The 23,484-nt window shown below is 41.4% G+C and overlaps 1 protein-coding gene across 1 annotated transcript; it reads left to right on the plus strand.

Annotated features, from left to right (window-relative positions):
- The first annotated feature begins 603 nt into the window (after positions 1-603).
- LOC110528104 (complement C1q-like protein 4) lies at positions 604-22,799 on the plus strand. Its single transcript, XM_021609921.3, has 3 exons — positions 604-1,163; positions 1,813-3,610; positions 22,038-22,799. Exons 2-3 carry the CDS (start codon positions 3,074-3,076, stop codon positions 22,215-22,217), a joined length of 717 nt encoding a protein of 238 aa, XP_021465596.1. The 5' UTR covers positions 604-1,163; positions 1,813-3,073; the 3' UTR covers positions 22,218-22,799.
- The last annotated feature ends 685 nt before the right edge of the window (positions 22,800-23,484 follow it).

Consider the following 23,484-nt stretch of genomic DNA (forward strand, 5'->3'; position numbering starts at 1 on the left):
ACATGAGACAGTCGTGGGTGAAGCTAATGGCTAAAAATTGTAGGGAGAAGGCAGAATGCCGCCTAGAGTTAGAGCTAACAAAGATTCTGCTATTTATCTGCTCATATCTTTAACAAGCAATGGTTTTGAAAATGCACTAGACAGAAAAAAACACCTTGTATAAAAAACACCATAAGAGGTTGGGTGAAATAAGACCTTGATAAAGGTTAGTCATTACAATCCTGTAAAGTTATCATAATCATAATATAATCATTTGTAATAATCATTTGTATTCACACTTTTTTTTCTCCATGTGAAGTAAGACAAAAACTAAATGTCTCTATTGCAGTGATGACAAGAGGTGATAGGGGAGGGACATAATGGTTGCCTAAACAGTCATGTCACTAGTATGTGAGAGTTCTATTCAGGCCATTTGGCTCCTCACCTGTAGCTGATTGCTGCTCGTGCCTCGTGGCTTTTGCCCCATGTGTGACAAGCCGGAAATAATATATACACAAACTGCTGTGTGTGCTAACATTTTTGTTTATTCTAGAGCTAAGATAAGTTATCAACGCGCTTATAAGACTATAATGACACAGAAAGGCAACTATAAGGTCATACAGAATGGGACGATGTGTAAGAGCGGAAAGAGGGAGCACAGGAACTTTGTGCGAGAGGGCGGGGGAGCAGAGCGCGCGACTGTCAAGAGGAGAGAGGAGGAAATCTAACAAGTGAGAAAACTGTTGCATTTTGGTAAAGACGCTTATCAGTGGATTAAAATATGAAAATCTACAATAATTCTCTTTAGAATATCTTGGAGCATAGAAAGGAAGTGAAAAGTTAATTAGATAAGTGGTGGCCTAAGTCACTATTTTGTTCCCTCTGTCTGCCTTGGGTGTTGATGACCAACGAGTGACCTGTTACTCACTGACTGGAAAAATAATCAGTCGGCATAACGACGATTCGTTGTATTGAGAGAAAAACAAAAGTGAATTTGCTGTTAGTTTTCGAGTTCATCTGACTATTCCAGAGCTTGACAACTCACGGAGACGACGGTGAGGATGCGCTGTCTTCACTGTTTTCTCGACCACGTTGAAAGTCTACCTGCGCGAAACTGAAGGGTTCACCTTCCCACAGCGTATCTCAGATCATCGACACTTCTATTGTGCAGCGAGGAGCAAAAGGTGAGCGATATAAAACACATATATTTTTAAAGATTTGTTTGAAATAGCCTCGATCTCTCGGAGATGTTTCTTATTTTGGCCTAGTGAAAAAATAAATATGTATGGTCACATTAAATATCGGAATGTGTGTAATTAAAAATGCTTGAATAAAGTTATAAAGTTACTGATAATTCATTGAATATCCTAAAAATGAACTAATCTAGACTACTATGCAAAGCAAATTTTTTTGTTTCAAATTATTTTTCGGCGTGGCTGTTATTCATAATTGTATTATTACAATTAGTTTTGTTATTATTCCAAAGATGAAGTAGTCTCACATGTATTCATGTATTGCACAAATGTAACCATTTAAGTCTACTAGTTTTGAATCAAGTTACTCTACAGTAGTCATAAACCTCTTTCATTTTCACATAAAATTATGCATTTAAACAATTTGTATTGGATATCAATATTTAAACTCTGCTTTGCAGTAATTGTGTAAGTGATTAGAATTGTGTTAATGGTTAGATATTATCAACACTTCATTGTATCTTATGCATATGGTTGAGCTATAGTAATCAAGGCAATTAATATAGGGAATCAAATACTCTATTAATTTAGTAGGCCTAAATGTACATCAACCTCAAAATATATTTCCTTCTCCCAATAGAATGCTCCTGGCACAAGATGTCTGATTTACAGGCGAGCAGTGGAACCTTAGATATTCTCTGCTACGACTCAACTCACCACAAAAAAAACCAGAGAAGCAAGTTTTTATGAGGAACAGAACATTTTCTCAGTACTGTTTCAATAAATACTGACTTTTGAAAAAAAAATCACCTTCCAACAACCATATCTGAGAGGGGAATTTGTTAGTCTACCCAAGAGGAAAACAGACCCAGGATTAAGCGATGAAAAGTACATAGAGAAAGAGAAACACAAGGAAGGAGGAATAGGAACAAATACAAGAGATTTAAGCGCTCTTTCATTCCTCTCCACTCATCCTTGGACCAGACAAGTGAGTGCCCTTCACTGAATGCCGTGGGTGAGATGGACTCCTTTGGGAATACTGGAGCAGACCCCACCTGACAGCTCTCCAACTGAGAAATATAAGGACATTCCACCAGGAGATTCTGCTGCCATTCTGGCTGAAAAATATTTATATTTTTAGAGAACCCTCTAGAACAATCTACACTCCATCCCAGGGAAAAACCTTGCATTTAACCTTCCAAAGAACTGGATGTGGAACTTAGTCAGTTTCAACCCGTGTCTGTAACACTGAGAAGGTGTCCACACTCAACTGGCTGGTTTCACCTCTAGCCCTCTGAAAGAAAATAACATACTACATTTGATATCAGTGAGCTCTTTACTGAAAAGAAGGATGAAGAAAGTGAATAAATATTGTTTTGCAGATTAAACATTTTACGTTAAAAAATAAATGTGGAGAAAAAGGTTTTGACAAATTTGAGGATAAACCTAGAAAAACATTTAAAAAAATGAACGGAATGAAAACATGTTTTGTATTCTCTTCCTGACATTTGACTTCAACGACTCATGACTTTGTGACATTGAGCTTTGCTGTTCCTTAAGTGTCCTATATCATCTCATTCCTGTCTTTACGTTGAAATCTCCTATATTTATAGTCTTTCCTCACAACCCTCCTACCTTTTCGCTCTCCCTCATTTACATCTTATTTCCCTTAGGTAAAATTAACTACTTCACCCCCTACTCCCAGTGTAGAACCTCTCTGTCCCATCGCCTTTCCCCCTTTAGCCCCTCTCTCACCATCTCTCCCCCTAGTCCTGGTTTTCCCAGAGTTCATTCTGGCCGGCACCACCATTCCGGCCAAGGGGGAGGAGGACTTCCTCACTCTGGCCGCCTCCCGGCTCAGCCGCAGGAAACGTGTCATCGGGGCAGGAGTGGGCGTGGCTATGGTGCTGGTGCTGCTGGTTGCCATCCCCTTATTGGTTCACACCACCAAAGGGGGGGCGTCTGGAGGCGGGAGCACCCATTATGAGATGCTCGGCAGCTGCAAGATGGTGTGCGACTCTTTCACCCCCCCACAGGGCAGCCACGAGCTGACCGCTGTCTCCCCCCAACCCCCAGACTTCACAGGGAGAAGGGGCAAGTCTGGGTTTCGTGGGAGCCCTGGCCCCCCAGGCCCCAGAGGTCCCACAGGAGAACCAGGCAAGCCAGGCCCCCCTGGTCCCCCCGGCCCTGGCCCAGGGGGCTACATCCCCTCCTTCTACAGCCCCAAGATCGCCTTCTACGCTGGCCTCCGCAAACAGCATGAAGGGAGTGAGGTGTTGAGGTTTGACGACGTAGTGACCAATGTGGGGAACTACTATGAACCCAGTACTGGCAAGTTCACCTGCCCCCTACCTGGCATCTACTTCTTCACCTACCATGTCCTGATGAGGGGCGGAGATGGGACCAGCATGTGGGCCGACTTAAAAAAGAATGGACAGGTGAGACAGAGAGGAGTGTGTGTTGTTGTGTGTGTGATGAGCTAGACAGGTTAGCACACAATTAATCCTACACTAAAAGTCAACAGTTCAGCTGATTTAGTCTAAGAACCCCTGATACACCTATGCCTTCTTGTATCACTTCTACTTCCATTATCCTATAATATGTGTTTCTTCTTGTCAGAGGCCTCTCTGAAAAAGAGAAAGGGTTATAATCGTGGTTTGGAACCAAAATTATTTTACAATGTTTTTGTTCCGAACAGAACCCCTATTTCTTTCATTCCGTTCCGGTGTTCCGACCAGAAAAGAAAGTTCTGAACTGGTTCGAAACCAAAAAAGTAACCGTTCATATAGTTCCTTTTCGTACTTGTTCATACTTATGGAAACCTATCAAATCAACATATTTTTTACAAAAATATCTCCTTAATTTACTTCACCAGTTAGCAGAAACAGAGAAGCTTGCTATGGAATGTGTAAGTTAGTTGTTTGCATGTTTGATTGGTCAGATAAGTGCAGGCACTAGATGCAAATGAAATTTCACCAGTGGGGAGGGGGCGAGAGTTAGGAGTAAACATGGAGGGGGCTTGGCTTGAAGCGCTGAACATCATGACATGACCTGAACTGGAATGTGTTTAGGTTATAATTAGTATGATAACTTCACATACATATATACCCGACATTAGGAATTTAACAGGAATAATAACATTATTAACCAGTTCTCAAGATTTGAAAGTAACGGTTCTGTTCTGGAAGACTACAGGTCTTTCCAGACTACCCAGACACATCACTCTGGCCAAACTGACGTTTATTCTCCACGATGAGTCTGTATTTGCCTCCCTCACCTACGATATCTAGAATGCTAACACATTCTGACCATTCTGATTGGTCCCAGAAACCAATGGGTTGGGCCAGACCCGGCCTTCAGGATGACGTTATCAACTTTGATACTCTGATTGGTTAGATTTCTTAGAGACGATCCAATCGCTGATTAATTTGCTTTGTACATCGCCCCTCATTTTGAAGTCACACAAACGACTTCTAGGATGGCAGATTCATACTGAATGTATGTAGCGATCGATAGAGTGGAATTCAGGGTGAGTTGTCAGGCACCTAAAGTTCACTTTCATTGCCGGTTCTGTTTCCGTTCCTTGAACAATTTAATTATTTTTTCGGTTTTCGGTTCTGTTCCCTGAACCGGTTCCAAGCTCTGATTATAATAGGTATTTTGGAGTTGTATGCATATGTGTCTTCATGCTCAGTCAGTAAAGCATGGCGCTTAGGTCATGGGTTCGATTCCCGTTGGGGCCATCCATACGTGAAATTTAGGCTGGCATGACTAAGTCGCTTCGGATATAAGCGTCATATTATATTATTGAAGGAAAAGGCTGAGAAATTTGGTATAAATTTGCCCATTATCTTTTGAGTCAAAGTTAATTTGCAAGGTTTGTTAAGAGATTTAGAAGCCAGTTTGCCTAATTGAATATCCAAGTACCTTGAGACAATTTTTGTCTGGTAGGAAGCTTAACCAGAGGACCTACATTTTACACAAGTATACTCAGAGTGTTATTGTTTAAACATGAAAGAACAGAGAAATTAGAACGCTTACATATTCCAATCAACTAGGAAGTATGTTATGCCTTCACGTTCTAAACCTTCAACACTAACCATTTAGCTTTTAGCTAGGCCGAATGACATGGGTTGAACGTGTAGGCATAACATACTTCCATTTGGTATTCTATTATTGGTAAGATTATGGGATGGCCATAAATAACAATGGCACATGTTTGAAGGATGAAGGATGAATTAGCAAAGCAATCTAGATTAAACAAACATTTAAACAAGGAAAGTTGAGGTAAAATAGATTATTTTGCAGACAGAGTAGAATGAGAATAAAATAACTCGTCCAACATTTGTATAAGAACAAGTAAGCCCTCACTTAATAATTCAACAATCCATTTTCTCTGGATATCATCAAAAGGCTTTTAAAAAAGTTCCCTAAAGATATAGTGAATTGCTCCTGGAGGACACAGAGAAAATGAAGGCCTAAAGTGCCTGAACGGCAAACTGCACACACCAAGCTGGAATGGAATGGAAGACAAAAAGTGTAACACTTTGCTAGGTTCCACCTCCTGATTTGGGCAGCAGGAGAGAAAGGCAGTGACAGCTATGCGATCAAGAGGATAACGATCCTCCACATTTATGTGGAGTGACGCCAAAACGCAACAGCTGGCTATTGTCCTCTGAGATTCTCCGGCTTTAACATCAATAAATAAACAAGCAAAAAAATAAATACAAATAATAGCCATCTGGAGATGACAAGCTTGAGGAATTAAACCCTGACTCTATTGAGGTTTCATTTTGACGTGTGTGGTGTGGAACAGAAGAGCTACACAGAGGGATTACCATAGAGGAATAGAATACGACTCACTTTGCATTGTGTTTGATGAAACACTGGTGGTTGATTTCTTTACACATAATTTAAAAGCTGTGTAGTCAGGCAGCGGTGTGTTGCTAAGTCGACCCTGACCCTGATAGCTACTGCTTATTCAGGACAGATTGGTAGGCATCAACAACTTGAACCAATCCATCATAAAATCTCTATAAAACTGTCTTCAGGGGAAAAGCTGAGTTTAATATTTCTTACCCTTTATAAATTAGTACAAACAATTACAACTAAGTGTAAGTGTAACTAACCTGTCTTCATCAGTTAATTTTTACTGGGTTGAATGTATACCCCCAACCAAAGAACTCAAGTCCAGTCAAGCACTTATCCACTACAGCCATAAAGGAAGGATGTTAAGGGGTTTCGCATCGTACTCTGGTCAAATTTCAAGTGTTGGCCTTACTGTAATACTGTATCTCAATCATCTAACCATCTCCCTGTAAAAAATAGGCAGAGTACATGTTACCATATAGGCAGAGTACATGTTACCATCTCCATTATATAAATGCTACTTACCCAATTGGTGGTGGAATGGATGTGTCTAGTTCTGGTACATTTTTAAATGATAACGTCTATTATAAGGGCGCGTTCGTTAAATCACTCTGGCTATCTACTCTTATTTCAGAACACGCTCGTCTGACAAATTTCCGAACACTCAACACCAATTTAATAGGACCGGTGTCACTAAACGTCGGCAAAAAAAGCGTAATTTAAATTGTTACCAGCAGCACATTTAGTCACCAACGCTCTGGATAACATGAAAACAGCCTAACCAGCTCTGCTAGGTCGGGTAAAATGGTCAGAGTGAGGGGTTCTCTCATTTGTGTCTGGAAGTAGCTAGCTAGTTAGCCAATGTTAGCCAGTTAGCTTGGGTGCTTGACTGTCGTTGTGAAGCCAGAACACTCGGATCAACCCTACACTACTCCACGGCCAGGGTGTCCAGTGTGCGCTCTGAACGCTCCGAGAACGAAACGTTCAGAATTTACGAACGGACAATCTGACAACACTCTGGCACTCCAGATTGAATTTACGAACGCACCCTAAATTACCATTCATTTTTTAAATCCTTGGATCCTGTATCACCCTGGCGCTTCACCCAGCTTTCCCAATACACCCATAACACAGGCTTTTTATTTGACCAGGTCTATTAAGAGGTAGATTCCGCTCTGCCTCCCTGCTCATTGATTTGACAGGGTGTGAATAAAGTGCACAGTAAAGAAGACGGACAGGAAAATGCCAGGGATAATTGGTAGACCTTGTTTGTTGCGTGCTGTCACTGAAATTGTCATTCCTGTCCTGTACCGGCGTTAAATAATTCATGGCCTTTAGATTAGATCCTCCCCCCCCCCCCCCCATCGCTTCTGGCTTGTCTATTGGCTTGCCCATTAATTATCTTTTCCATCAACTAAATTATTTAACCCAATTCAGTGCCCATCCCCCTTTCACAGGCCCACTCCACTTCGCGGTCCCACTTTGCAATGAATAGACAAGAGCTCTTATAGGGGAGCTAACTGATGGGATCAATTACAAAAACACAACCCTGGGAGAACATTGCATAGCCAACACTAGAGACCAACAGATCAACGTCAAAGTTACAGCAAGGAGTACCAATATCAATGTCAATGTTTGGTATTTGCCGTGTGTAGGCATACTGTTTGGATTGTGTCAGAAATCGAAAAATGTGATTTGTCTGTTGTAGCTCCCCCTCCCATGTCCCATTTGAGTTGTTGTACCTGTCCATCTGAGTATCCAGTCAATAACTCTAGTTTTAAACAAGGCAACAGCAAACATGTCGTCCCCCACGAAAATCCATTATGGTGGACCTAATAGGTCCCTGAGGCATATTTGTTCCTTATGAGGAGAGGGACCCTATGTACAGTGCATTTGAAAAGTATTGATACCCCTTGACTTTTTATACATTTTGTTACGTTACAGCCTTATTCTAAAATTGCTTTCAAAAATGTTTCCTCATCCATCTACACACAATACCCCATAATGACAAAGCGAAAACAGGTTTATAGACCTTTTTTGCAAACAGAAATACCTTATTTACATAACTATTCAGATCCTTTGCTATGAGACTCGAAATTGAGCTCAGGTGCATCCTGTTTCCATTGATCATCCATGAGATGTTTATACAACTTGGTTGGAGTCCACCTGTGGTAAATTCAATTGATTGGGCATGATTTGGAAAGGTATACACCTGTCTATATAAGATTCCACTGTGGATGTCGGAACAAAAACCAAGCCATGAGGTCGAAGGAATTGCCCGTAGATCACCAAAGCAGGATTTTGTTGAGGCAGAAATCTGGAGAATTCTATCCTCCTGATTCTTGCTTACAAACAAAAATGAAAGCAGGAAGCTCTAGTGACTCGGTCAATAAAAAAGTGGTCAGATTAAGCAGATGCTAAGCTACAGGACTGTTTTGCTAGCACAGACTGGAAAATGTTCCAAGATTCTTCTGATGGCATTGAGGAGTGCACCTCATCAGTCACTGACTTCATCAATAAGTGCATCGATGATGTCGTCACCACAGTGACTGTACGTACATACCCCAACCAGAAGCCATGGATTACAGGCAACATCCACACTGAGCTAAAGGGTAGGGCTGCCGCTTTCAAGGAGCGGAACTCTAACCCGGAATGTTATAAGAAACCACGCTATGCCCTCCGACGAACAATCAAACAGGCATAGGATCAATACAGGACTAAGATTGAATCGTACTACACCGGCTCCGACGCTCGTCGGATGTGGCAGGGCTTGCAAACTATTAAAGAGTACAAAGGGAAGCACAGCCTGCCCAGTGACACAAGCCTACCAGACAAGCTAAATAACTTCTATGCTTGCTTCGAGGCAAGGAACACTGAAACATGCATGAGAGCAACAGCTGTTCCGGATGACTGTGTAAATCAGTCATCACGCTCTCCGCAGCCGATGTGAGCAAGACCTGTAAACAGGTCAACATTCACAAGGCCGCAGGGCCAGATGGATTACCAGGAAGAGTTCTCCGAGCATACGCTGACCAACTGTCAAGTGTCTTCACTGACATTTTCAACCTCTCCCTGTCTGAGTCTGTAATACCAACATGTTTCAAGCAGATCACCATAGTCCCTGTGCCCAAAGAAGCAAAGACTACTGACCCGTAGCCCTAATGTCTGTAGCCATGAAGTGCTTTGAAAGGCTGGTCATGGCTCACATCAACACCATTATTCCAGAAACTCTAGACCCACTCCAATTTGCATACCACACCAACCGATCCACAGATGATGCAATCTCTATTGCATTCCACACTGCCCTTTCCCACCTGGACAAAAGAACACCTATGTGAGAATGCTATACATTGACTACAGCTCAGTATTTAATACCATAGGGCCCTCAAAGCTCATCACTAAGCTAAGGACCCTGGGACTAAACTGACGGGCCTCCCCAGGTGGTAAGGGTAGGTAACAACACGTCTGCCACGCTGATCCTCAACACGGGGGCCCCACAGGGGTGCTTACTCAGTCCCCTCCTGTACTCCTTATTCACTCATGACTACACAGCCAGGCACAAGCCATAAGACTCCTGAACATCTAGTCAAATGGCTATCCAGACTATTTGCAATGCACCCCCCTTTACGCTGCTGCTACTCTCTGTTATTGTCTATGCATAGCTGCTCTTTAATTATTTGTTACTTAAATTTCTAGATTTTTTTGTAGGTATTTTTCTTAAATCTGCATTGTTGGTTAAGGGCTTGTAAGCAAGCATTTCACTGTAAGGTCTACTACCCCTGTTGTATTCGATGCATGTGACAAACACAATTAGATTTTATTTGATTCTTAAATGGAAGAAGTTTGGAACCACCAAGGCTCTTCTTAGAGCTGGCCGCCCAGCCAAACTGCGCAATTGGGGGAGAAGGGCCTTGGTCAGGGAAGTGAGCAAGAACCCGATGGTCACTCTGACAGAGCTCCAGAGTTCCTCTTTGGAGATGGGAGAACCTTTCAGATTGGCAACCATCTCTGCAGCACTCCACCAATCAGTAAAAGGCACCTAAAAGACTCAGACCATGAGAAACAAGATTCTCTGGTCTGATGAAACCAAGAATGAACTCTTTGGCCTGAATGCCAAGCGTCACATCTAGAGGAAATCTGGCACCATACCTATGGTGAAGCATGGTGGTGGCAGCATCATGTGGGGATGTTTTTCAGCAGCAGGGACTGGGAGACTAGTCAGGATCAAAGGAAAGATGAACAGAACAAAGTACAGAGAGATTCTTGATGAAAACCTGCTCTAGAGCGCTCAGGTCCTCAGACCTCACCTCCCAACTGGACACAGCCAAGACAATGCAGAAGTGGCTTCTTAAGTAAGTCTCTGAATGTCCTTGAGTGCCTAGTCGCTCCCCATCCAACCTGACAGAGCTTGAGAGGATCTGCAGAGAAGAATGGGAGAAACTCTCCAAATACAGTAGCGTCATACCCAAGAAGACTCGAGGCTGTATTCGCTGCCAAAAGGGCTTCAACAAAATACTGAGTAAAGGGTCTGAATACTTATGTAAATGTCCAAAAAATTCAAACAACCTGTTTTTGCTTTGCCATTATGGGGTATTGGGTGTAGATTGATGAGGGGAAAAATGATTTTAGAACAAGGCTGTGATGTAACAAAATGTGGAATAAGTCAAGGGGTCTGAATACTTTCCGAATGCAATGTACCTTCATGACTTTAGGTAAATCGGGGTGAGGGGCGTGGCATTTCAAAGTTAGTATTTTCCACCTCTTGTTATAGCGCCATCATCTGGCCAATCAGTCTAATTTAGCAAAATAACGGATCTCTTTGGCAAGATGTTTTCGGAAGAATCGGGCCAGTGGTGTCTGAGATATCGTGTGGGTTAGCTAGACTCATATCCCTGAGCCTGTGTGCCAAATTTCATCACTCTGATACTTTGACTTTTTCTGCCAACTTTACCATACCACCAACTTTTTTTCAGCCCTTGTATCTGAAAGGTATTGACGGTATCAAAGCCAAAACATTTATTTCCGCCTAATGACCTAGTAATCATTTTGGTACATTTCTGCCTACGGCTTAGTATGAAACGTGCCCGTAATGCTGTGGCAGCATTGGCACACACTAAGCTCTTAAACTCTTGATGGTTGCGAGGCAGTGCCAGTTAACCATCCTCCTGCCGGCTCACTAACTTTGCGAGGCATGTCACTTCTCCCATCTCTTAACATAGCCCACTATTTTCTTAACCACAGAAGAATTACTGTGTGAATAAATATCACTGAATGACAAAAATATTGGAAGAAAATAGGCTAATGCAATTGAAGACGTGTATCGAATTGTTGCTTACTGAAACTCCCAAAGTTATCCAATCATTGTAATACATTTGAAGCAATAGGCTACCCGCCTGTGGTCAATTAGAAAATCATTTCAGCATCATTTTTTTGAGACAGCACTATTGCGCTGCTTTGAAACAAGCGTTGGGGACTCATCTTGATAAATCAATCAATTTCAGATTTGAGGTTTTACTGATTCTCTGTTTGGATATTGGTTAGGCTACAATTAGGCTGGGGAAATGTTAGCTGAGGTGAGTGCTGCTCATGGTCATCTTGTCTAGTTGGCTCATTTATTAGAACATTTTGCCAACATGTTATGTAGTTTAACAAGTGGATTATTTTGCTCTTCACTCCCAGTTGCTTAGTATCCTAGGCCTACTCCTGACCAAAAGCCTGTGACTTCACTGACTTGTCTCAATTAATGTGATTTTGTTTCACTGAATCTCCGTCTGTAGGCTATTTGGTTAAGTAGTTTCTGGCTGGGCAAATAAGTGGAAGTGGTAGCTCATCTATTTGTTTGCTCATCTAACACTGATCAGACACATTTAGCATGCAATAATGTACCAGAAACCAAGTGGAGGCCTATTATTTTGCTCGATCACATATAGGCAACTCCAAAAGTCCACCAGAGGTTATGAAATATGAACACGAGTCTCACATGCTTATGAAAATAGGATTGCTATTATTTTCTATGGGTATCATGATGAAGATATTGTCAATGTATGCCTGCACCCTAACGAAGTGGAGTGAGGGTAGGAAAGAGATTAATTGTGGCTCTTTTTCAAAATATCACTTTTTTATAAGACAGCGGTTCCACACATTCCAGTGACACAAGTTGTGTAGGAAAAAATATTATTTGTGTTTTATTCTGTTGTATTCCATTATATTTTTACTACAAAATATGTGTGTTAACTGTGATTGGGGTATTAATGAACAAAATAATGAACTATTGATTTCATTCATTTGGACATAACATAATTAAACCCAAAATATACCATTCTATTGTTTTGAAAATACATTTTATTAGTCTTATAATATTTCTTAGGACCTGCCTAAACAAATTAATAATGAATGTATTTTTGATGGTGTATATTACTACTGCTACCACTTGTTGCCGACATATTCACGTGAGGTATAAATGTGTATGCAGGCAAGAATGTGGTAACAATGGGCCTGTTTGTAAGGGGGTCATATAAACATGGCCCAATACATTTTTAAGGCCAAAATACAGTAAATCCTATGTGAAAGCATTAAGAGGCAAACAGATCAAGAGATATAAACACGTGCCCGTTATAGCGCCACGGTGTGGTCGATATGAATGTTCTTGCATATGTTGAGTCTTGACAGTGTTTGCAACATATGTGTGTTACAATACGAATATCCTTGACTGATTTATATGCATGTACAATACGAATATCGTTGACTGATTTATATGCATGTTACAATATGAATATCCTTGACTGATTTATATGCATGTACAATATGAATATCCTTGACTGATTTATATGCATTTATGTGCCAGACCACACCCACGTAATTGCTTATTGGTCAATAACGGTTGTGTTGTTTTGGGTATTAGTATGGAAAATATTGACTTGAGAGAACTTTGTCCATAGATGCCACATGTTAAGTTTTGTGCAGATCGGTCATACCGTGCCAGAAGAGTAGCGTTTTAAGTGTTTTTCACAAAATCCTAAATGGTGAAAAATCCATCACGGTGGAGCTAATGAGTTCCTGAGTCATATTTGTTCCTTGTGAGGAGAGGGACCTATGTACCGAATTTCATGACTTTAGGTCAATCGGGGTGAGGGGCTTGGCCTTTCAAAGTTAGCATTTTCAATCAATATAGAGCCACCATCTGGCCAATCAGTGTAATGTTATAAATGCCGTATCTCTATGGCAAGATGCCACATTCACCCAAGTTTCATTAAAATCGGGCCAGTGCGGTCTGAGATATCGCATGTGACTAACGTACGAATGTACCAACGGACAGAGACAGATATACAGTTCCCTCCCCGATTTTCATCGGGGGGAGAATTATTATGTACTGTAAGTGTGATTTTCATTGACTATAACTCAAAGGGCAGATCTAGGTTGTGTGTTTAAATTATGTCATATTGACACAGAGATGCAGTTTATCCGCAGCACATCAAAGGGAGGTGGGATTAAGACACAGCCAGGGGAGAGATGACTGTAAAGGGAGGCAGGCTGCAGACAAGTGGGGCGACAGAGAGATCAAGAGAGGAGAGAAAGATGGATGGATAAACAGAGGAAAGCGGACATAGGGGGATAAGAGACACAGCTACAGCAAGGCCAACATGAGAGGGTAGGATCAGATCAACATAAAGAAGATGAAGATGGATAGAATGAACGAAAAAGGGGAGATGGAGTGAAAGAGAACAAGGCCAGTGTAAGGACAGAAAGGTGGAAGAAGTTAAATGAATCAAAGACCTTATTGACAGTCGTAGATCTCTGAATATCTGATATTGCTAAATGGATGATGAATCCTTCACGTGTTCCTTGACATCTATGATTAGGAGGGAAATTACATCTGATCCTCACAACTGACAAGCCTGCATACCCTACTGAGCCGTCAGATCTCTACTCTCCATGTTTCTTAAGCCACCAAACGATTTTTGTTAAAGCAAGTGACCTTTCCTATGAATTTATAATTTACAACCAATATAGATTTTGCCCTTTTGCGATGATGAGCTGGGAGTGGGATTATCATGAATATTTATAGCCGGCGCATGGATTGGTCATTTTGGGAGTGTCTAGGCCTATCCCTCATGTTGGCCGCATATTTCTTCTCTGACTAATAGTTTATGATGAGTCCAGTGCAGAGCTGCTGCTAACCCATTTAGACCCAACATGTCTGCTTAGAAGCTTTGTGCCACTTGTGACACCATGTCCCCATTACAGGACTGTGGCATTTAGTTTGATTTGACCTATTGGAAAAGAGACCTGGAGGACAGACCGAGCACTAATTAAGCCCAACACAACATTGGAACTGCTGCCCTGATTCCTGCTTCACATGGCTCAACTCTTTGCACTTCTCACAGAGGATATACAACTGGAGAGTTAGTGTATTTTCCATTCAGTTGGATAGTGCAGTGTCAATATGGGACATAATATGTCCTCTGCTCTAATGTTGGACCATATCCCTTCTAAAGTGAACATGACTGTGTTTTCGTATCAGTGTTTTTGATACGAAAACACAGTCATGTTCACTTCAGAAGGGATCCGGTCCAACATCAACTCAATTAGCTCATTAATTAAGGATGCTAGTAGCTAGTAGCTAATTTCTGGGCAACTGTGTGACACATTGTGTGAATCACTATATCTTATTTAGTGGGCCTGACGTGTCCGCTGTCAGGATTAGTAGCTACTAATCACTGTGGGTTTCAGTGGAGGTTTAGAACAGCCTTCCAGATATTGTCTGCTACACAGGAATTAATGACTACATTTGTTTTGCCTTTCCCTTGCTTGTCACGTCCTGACCATAGAGAGCATTTATTTCCTATGGTAGAGTAGGTCAGGGTGTGACTAGGGGTTGTTCTAGTTTATATTTTCTATGTGGGGTTCTAGGTTTATTTTCTATGTTGGTGAGTTGTATGATTCCCAATTAGAGGCAGCTGGTAATTGTTGTCTCTAATTGCATTTTTTCCAACTGTGGGTTATGGGATATTGTTTATGTTTGGAGTTAGTGCACATAGCACCTCAGTAGTCACGGTTTGTTTGTTTATTGTTTTGTTAAGTTTCACTTCTTTAATAAATGATGTGGAACTCAACGTACGCTGCGCCTTGGTCCGTTAATTCTACAAACGACCGTGACATTACTTGTCATCCAGCTTTTGTAAGACATACAGGTGACTTTGAAACTGTAACAGCAAAGCTTATATTTAATTGCATATTCATTACTCTTCCTGTACATTTATTGTATAACCATAAACACAACTTTACATTACATCACTACATTATATAGTAGGGCACATTTTCCAAACAATGTTTCATAAGTCAGGGTGGCAGGGAGCTTAGTGGTTAGAGCATGGATGGGCAACTTTGATGGGGGTGGGGGCCACAAAAAAATCTGAACTCATCACGATGGGTCACAGTGGCTCGCGGGTCGGCGTATTCACATCCATATCCACACATGCATTCAGAGCTGGCCCTAGCCTTTTGGGGGTCCCAAGTGAAATTTTGTTGTGGGATCACCCCCTACCCTCTGAGCAAAACATTTTAGCAGCCCCCCCTCTTGACATCAGAGACAAAGTAGGTTAGAGTTTATTTCCTGCAAATGTACACACTTTGCCATGGGGTAGTGAGAAGATTTTGCAATTGTATTACTAATATCAGGCAATTGCAATTATACTCGTTTTGCCATGTGGCAGTGAGAAAAATTTGCAGTTTTACTGCCATAGGGTGGATTGTGATGTTTGCCGTTTTTAATATGATATCTGAGTGAGAGTGACTAACAAAATCAATGGGGAGTGAGTCACTACAAGTCAATGGGGGCCCCATGGTCAGTAATTTGACAATGATTTCTACAAGTTTAGATAGTCTAGCCAGCTAACTTACCAATCTAAAACACGTTAGCTGACATGGGCTAATTGATTGACTGTCCGTGACTGACATAACAAGAGAAAAACTGCTGATGCACAACCAAATTTCGAAATTGCACCTCTACAATTGTAACTCTTAACAATAAGTTGAGACCCCGTGGGCCTACAAAAGGGGACCGCCAGTTGCCCATCCCTAACTTAGAGCGTTGAGCTAGTAATCGAATGCCCAAGCTGATGAGGTGAAAAATCTGTCGATGTGCCCTTGAGCAAGGCACTTAATTCTAATTGCTCCAGGGTCGCCGTTGATAATGTCTCATTTCCAATTCACACATGCGTATTAATACACACTTGTACATGTGTGAAATAGGACAAATATAAGCACCCAGCTTATTAATATTATTAAGTCAGTACACCACAAATGCAGTTTTGCCATCTCTCTCTCTCACACACACAGCCATTATACTGTATTTCCATTCATTTCTTTAATTATCACTGAGACATTAATACATTGCAGACTTGGGCCTCTCTTCGCTTTATTTTTCCTTCTTTTGTTTCATCCATGTTTTCCTTCTCATTTTGCCTCGCACAGTTCTTCAAAAGTTCATCCCAAAGGTTGGGTTTTCTCATTGAGTAGTGTTCAAATGTCAGAATTAGTTTGATAAATGCCATTTTTTGTGTAAGGGGGGATAAAGAACATTTAGCCCTTAGAGATCATGGAAATGTATATGACATTAGAAATAACACTTGCAAGAATAGACAGTAAAGACTAATAGTATGGCATTACCCATGACTCATGGTATTATATAATGAGGGAACTAAAGGTAGCCAATTAATAATTTCTCCCCACCATGACAGCTTGATCACTTTGTGAAAATATCATCAGTGTGAGATGTCTTAGAATTGGCTGACCATGTGAAGTAAATCAGTCACGTGATGTTTGCATGACCTGACCACACACATAGGTGGCATTGTAATCTGATGATATGGAGGAGAAGGCCCAAGGCCCAAGAAAATATGTGTACGTGTCTGCGGGCATGCATGCTTGTGTGTCTGCCTTCCTGCGTGCTTGTATTGGTAAATATCCCAATAATTCCAATATTAATATTTTCCAAATTGTTAATAGGAGCCAACAAATGACCAGTTACTGACTAAGTGGCACATTACTTAATGTCATTGCACAACCTTTGGCTGCTTCACAGTTGATACTTTGCAGGTAGAGTCATCTGTAGCTGAAACCCCTTTATATCCAATTAAACTGTCTCCACCATTGGAACATTCCAGCCCAGAGCCAATTAGAGACTTTCTAATCAACGTCTTGACACCATCGGTCCAGAGTGTCATGGCAATATATTAGCATTTAGCATGCCAATTAGGGGTCAGACCCACACGGCTGCTAAAAGGCTTCCACAACCACCACCTTAATGGTATAAGAGCACACCTTAACACAGCACGGAGAGAGAGAGAGAGAACCACAGCATTGTATAAACTGGATATTTCCATCAGTCCTCCATACCCCCTCCTCGACCCCTGCCTCTCTACCCATATATATAGTGGTCCCACAGGTGAGTTTAAGAGACCCCTCTCAATCGTCTCGCTCCGCTCTGAGAGGTCTGTACATCACGGTGAATGAATCCTGTCACTTTTATTACCAGAGGAGCAAGGCACCACTGCAAAACACCAAAATAACAGAGACTACACAGACCCCCACCTCCCAAGTCTCATTCCTGCCTTCCAGAAATAGGTTCTCTTGATCAGTTTGTTATCCAACAGGCTCCCTCCCTCCCCATCCCTCCAGGCCCCCTCCAGTTTGTCTCCCCTCACCCCCGTCTTGTGCTTAGACTGTTAAAGTGCCACGCAGCTGCTCTCTCCTATGTTCTCTCATTCTAAATCTCTCTCACTTCCTCTCTTTTTCAAAGTCTCTCTCCTCTCTTTACCTTTTTCCCCTGTACTTGCCTCCTACGTTTCTGCCTCCTGTTCTCCACGGCCTCTGCCTCCACCTCTACCTCCCGTGTCTTTTGCGCCCTTGCACCACCTCTCAGAGCTCTACTCTGTGTTTTTAGCTCCCCCTCGCCATACATCTCTCTCTCTCTCTTATTCATATATGAAAAGTGGAGGCAGTGTTATCCTCCCTGTTATCCCACGGGCTCTCCCCAGCAGCAGCTCAAGTCGGCACAGCATTTGGCCAACAGACAGGAATTTACTCCCTTGTCGATATCAATCTCCACTGCAGTTGACAATAATCCTGATTTTCCTTCCTCTCTTTCACATTCCCACTGCACCCCCCCCCCCCCTCCTCCCCTCTTAAAGGAAACAAGGTTTCATTTTGATAGTTACTGAGAGACCAAAATCAGACTCACTGCTCTGGTTCTCTCAGACTGCTCCGCCTGTTCCTGTTGGCCCCCTGGCTTGACAAAATACAGTGTTTGGTAATGAAATCTTTTAAATTATGATTCATATTGAGCTTGTGGACTCAAAAACAGAACCATCTTTCATCTGTAATTAGTTCATTTACACAAATTACTCTGCTGTTTGACAATGCAATTACTTTAGAGTTGAGGGTAATATCATAAATAACACTATGTACATGTACACTCATTTTCATATATTGGTTTCACTAACATAGTTTTAAAATGTAATATAATGAAGCTTCATTGTTGGGAAGAATAGCTGTTGAGCCACTAGATTATATAGGAAGTACAATGCAACCATAAATTAATCAAAAACATGACACATTAAATGTCAGCGACTGCATATATTTTCTGCTGTCTGAGCCTTAGTGAAGTAATGTCCCCTATGGACCCATGCCAGAAAAGTCATAAATAACCAGGCCTTAGCAAATATAATTAACTGAATGACATGTTTAAAGGGTAATTGCAGGGAGGAGGGGTAAACACCAGCACTGTCATATTTCTTGTTGTGACCCTTTAACATGTGGGCTATTCAAATAGACAGAACGCTCATCGCATTTGCCCTTGAATTCAAGAGTGTGCAGTGTCATAGGTTAAATCAAATCTGGCCAATTTCTCTGAAAGTTTGAAAATTGGTTCTGTGAAAGTTCCCAGAGCATTTGTTAGGTTGCTGCAAATGTTCTCATAACACAAAAACTGTCCAGTTATGCTAATGATTATACAATGTTTGTATAAAACATTCACCTGATGTTGCAAGATATTTTGTTGTAGCAGTATGTTCTAAAAACATTACTTGGAAATGTGTTTTACTACTTTACCTGGAAGCCTAATGAGAACTTTTGGGGAATGTTCTGTGGTGGTTGTTACAGATGTGGTACACTATATTTTAGTGAATGTTGGAACATTCCAAGGTTATACATTACCAGTCACCTACTCATTCAAGGGTTTTTCTAAAATGTTTTACTATTTTCTACATTGTAGAATAATAGTGAAGACATCAAATGAAATAACACATATGGAATCACCTACCAAAAGTGTTAGTTACTACAAAAACTAGATCTAAATATATTTTTTAAAGTAGCCACCCTTTGCCTTGATGACAGCTTTGCATCAGCTCTGGTGGACATTCCTGCAGTGAACACTCTAAAAGGTGCAGTTCTGTCACACAAGAAAATGCCCAAGCACAATGTAATGATCATGCTGCTTAAACAGCTTCTTGATACCTGTCAGGTGGATTGATTTTATTTTACCTTTATTTAACCAGGCAAGTCAGTTAAGAACAAAACCTTATTTTCAATGACAGCCTAGGAACAGTGGGTTAACTGCCTGTTCAGGGGCAGAACGACAGCTTTGTACCTTGTCAGCTCAGGGATTTGAACTTGCAACCTTCCGGTTGCTAGTCCACCGCTCTAACCACTAGGCTACCCTGCGACCCCACAATTATCTTGGCAAAGGAGAAATGCTCACTAACAGGGATGCATGGAAAAATTCTGGGATCTTTTATTTTTCAAATCAAATCACGTTAGCTCATGAAACCAACACTTTACATTTTTGCGTTTATATCTTTGTTCAGTATATATCTACAGTCCACCTGAGATACATAAACTATGTAGACTACTAAGGAAAATAAAAACTACTAGTCCAACAGCTTTTATAGACAAAAATAATGAATTTGTATTCTGACCTCCCACCATTGTTTCTTGAGCCCATTTGACCGCAGTAGCCTATTGTGTGTACCACTTATTGTGATTGTATGGAGTTATTGAGGAGTGGGAGCTATTAGGGAGGGAGCTGGCATGGCTGTTCCACTACCAATTACCGAACCCTGTAGCCTGGCCTAACGCATCTGGGGGCTGGTGGAGGGGGTCCATGGAGACCTGCCACAGCAGCGCGCTGTTAATCAATCCGATTTAGAGCGGACAGGGACACGCTTAGCCGCAGCTCCCGCCAACACTGCCATGGTGGGGGAAGAAACTGTGAGCGTGACCTGCATCTCATTCTGGGGAAAGAAGGAAAAAAGATGGATAGATGGGTCCAGAATGAAGAGATAGTGAGGGTGCGGATGGAGGAAGGATGATGGAGGAGATGTTAGATGGAGAGGGAGAGACAGAACAATTAATGGAGTGATGTGAGCTGAATTAAAAACAACAGGAATGTATTGATTAATTTGAGTCTTCGGGAAGAAGAAAAAAGACCCAAGCAACAAGCTGTACATAGAAACAGATAGCCTGGCTATTAGACTATAGTAAACTAATGAGTTAATTGTATTATATGTGCAAAAGAAAACAACTCATTATTGCCAACAAGTTTGTGGAGAAATGGTTAGTTTAGTCTCGTCTGACAGGTTGAGATGATGGAACATATCCTCAGCCAGGCTAAACCCTGGGAGAGAGACAAGGATGGAGTGAGGTTGTCAGATTTGCAATCATTAATATGTGTATTTTTTTTTCCCAGGATGAAATAGATCCCATGCTTGAGCAGTTGGCTATTTATCTGGTGATGGTACTATTCATTATGAGCAGCTTTAGTTATTAGGCCTACAAACATACAATTAATAAATGGCACAGCTTAAGATGTAGTGCAACTCATTACAGGCCATTTGTGTACAAAAAAATGTTATATCGTGAGCACTATCTTTTCCTGTGTTATACCATGTATATTGAATATAAATGGAATATACTAGTATAATTTTATGAGGCATATAAATGCACGACTGGTGAGATACTATACTGAACAAAAATATAAATGCAACAATTTCAGATTTTGAGATTGACACTGGTGAAGCATGTCTTCCCTGACCCCAACTAAACCATCTTGGAGGCAATCTCTAGAATTGTCCCACTGCAACAGGTTGCTGAACATCCCAGTAAATCGATAGAGTGCAAGTTTGTGTTCTCAATGGAGGTTCTGGGTCAAAGGTCAATGCACAGCTCATCTATTTGGAGCGATACATGCCCATTGGACAGGAAGGCCTTTGTACCAATGACATTATACCAAGACCCTTGAGTGAAGGAGGAAATAATATTAAACGGCTCAGAGAGAGAGAATAGAGAAGGAGAGCGAGAGGAATAGAGAGATTACTGATTAATAGAAAGGGATGATTTGGTGAGGGAAGCTGAGAGAAAGAGAGAGGTGAAAATAAAGGAAAGAGGAAAATACAAGAAAATATCACCAAGAGGATTTGGTAATATGTACAGTATATACCGATAGACCTTCTTCTGGGCTATTACCAGTGAATATTTATGATTTATACTATATCTGTGTTGGGGGAGATGATGCCATCTTGGAAAGGTAGTTGTAAATTAAGACATAGGGATGAGCCATGTGTCTTCCTCTTCCTCCTCATCTTGGGAATTAACATTTAGATGACCATAATGAAGGCTCAACCTCAGGCTATAGGGCGGCAGATATCCTAGTGGTTAAGAGCATTGGGCCAGTAACTGAAAGGTTCAGCTTTCAATCATCTACGTGGGTATACTGTATACTCCTAAAAACCAACAAGGAGGAGGGAGAAGCAAGTTATATTTTAGCGCCTTGCTACGCAGACATTAATTAATATGCGCAAACAGTTTGGATGAAATGATTGAATAACATGGATGTGTAAAAACAAATGATTATGTGGTCAGCATGTTATTCACATTCTTCAACCCCCCCGCCCTGTCTTTCTTTCACTCTCTCTGTTTCTCGCTCTGTGTGTCTCTCAGGTGAGGGCCAGTGCCATTGCCCAGGATGCTGATCTGAACTATGACTATGCCTCCAACAGTGTCATCCTGCACCTGGATGTGGGGGACGAGGTGTGCGTGCAGCTCGACGGGGGCAAAGTTCACGGAGGAAACACCAACAAATACAGCACCTTCTCTGGCTTCCTCATCTACCCTGATTGAAGGCATCCACATGTCACACACACACACACACACAACCATACACACACATTCTCCCAGGCAAACAAATACAGCAACTTTTTCAGGATCCTCATCCAACCTGATTCTCTCAACCACTCTCTTCTCTCCACTCTCTCTTTCACACCATTGCTAAAACACACAGTATTTAGAGAAACAGATGCAATGGGAAAAGGAAATGTATAATGTCTGTGTTTTTAATGTCTAGATAATGGTCATACCATAACATTCCAAACCAAGTGTAGTTACAAGGCATATAATGTGCATATAGACTGTGTTTATACGCATTTTTATTTAATACACACACCCATTTGTTTGTCATGTGTTTTGTCATTCTCATGATATCATTGAATCACAGATATGTAAATGAAACTAACATGTAAGTATGGGGTGACAAACAAGAATTATGTCAAGACAAAAACTTGTTTAAAGATCATCTTGATATCGTGTGTATTCTTAAAGTTACATATATATTCACTTCTGATGCGCACACATCTGTGTGTATGATCATGTATGTGAAAGTATACCTACATGACTCGCATACAACTCTTTCACACACACACACACACACACAGTGATTCATTGAACTTCCCCTATCTAGTGTTGCATTGACATGGGCTGACCATTTCAGCCACCAGTGTGGAATTTAGTAAAATGGTCTCAGATTGCAGACTGTAAATGGAAGACTGCGAGGTTGGTTGCGGGGCTTCCCGCCTCCCTTCTTCGCTCCAAGATGGATTTCCAATACGGCTGAAGACACCAAATGAGAAAAGTCATGAATATATTGATCGGAGCTGATAATACACCCAACACCACGAACATCATCCAGTGTGGTGTGTGTAAGATAAGTATCATGTTGTTAGTTTTACCTACATGGCCCCTGCCTACAGCTAAGGGGGGTGGGGAGGGGTGATGGTAGTCCCCTCACACACAGGATATCAATGATGAGGCTTATGGTAGACAGATACAGTATTTTTCCAGACCTTATGGTGGATGACAGAGCATCATCGTGTTCCACTAATGAGCCCATCCTTTGTTTAAACCCTCAAACCCTATTCCTATATTCACATTACATTAAATTGATAACAGAGCAATTTAAACTGGGTGTCGAACCCAGACATAATCAGAGATGGAGCTTTAGATCATGGAGAGACGATGCTTTAGTTCATGGAGAGACGATGCTTTAGTTCATGGAGAGACGATGCTTTAGTTCATCGAGAGACGATGCTTTAGTTCATGGAGAGACGATGCT

This window comes from Oncorhynchus mykiss, chromosome 7, assembly GCF_057628025.1.
Source record: "Oncorhynchus mykiss isolate SJ-2025 chromosome 7, ASM5762802v1, whole genome shotgun sequence".
Lineage (NCBI taxonomy): Eukaryota > Metazoa > Chordata > Actinopteri > Salmoniformes > Salmonidae > Oncorhynchus > Oncorhynchus mykiss.

Coding starts and splice junctions, on each gene's coding strand:
- LOC110528104 (XM_021609921.3), top strand. CDS start 3,074: ATGGTGCTGGTGCTGCTGGTTGCCATCCCCTTATTGGTTCACACCACC. Junction 3,611..22,037: donor ACTTAAAAAAGAATGGACAG/GTGAGACAGAGA, acceptor TGTGTCTCTCAG/GTGAGGGCCAGTGCCATTGC.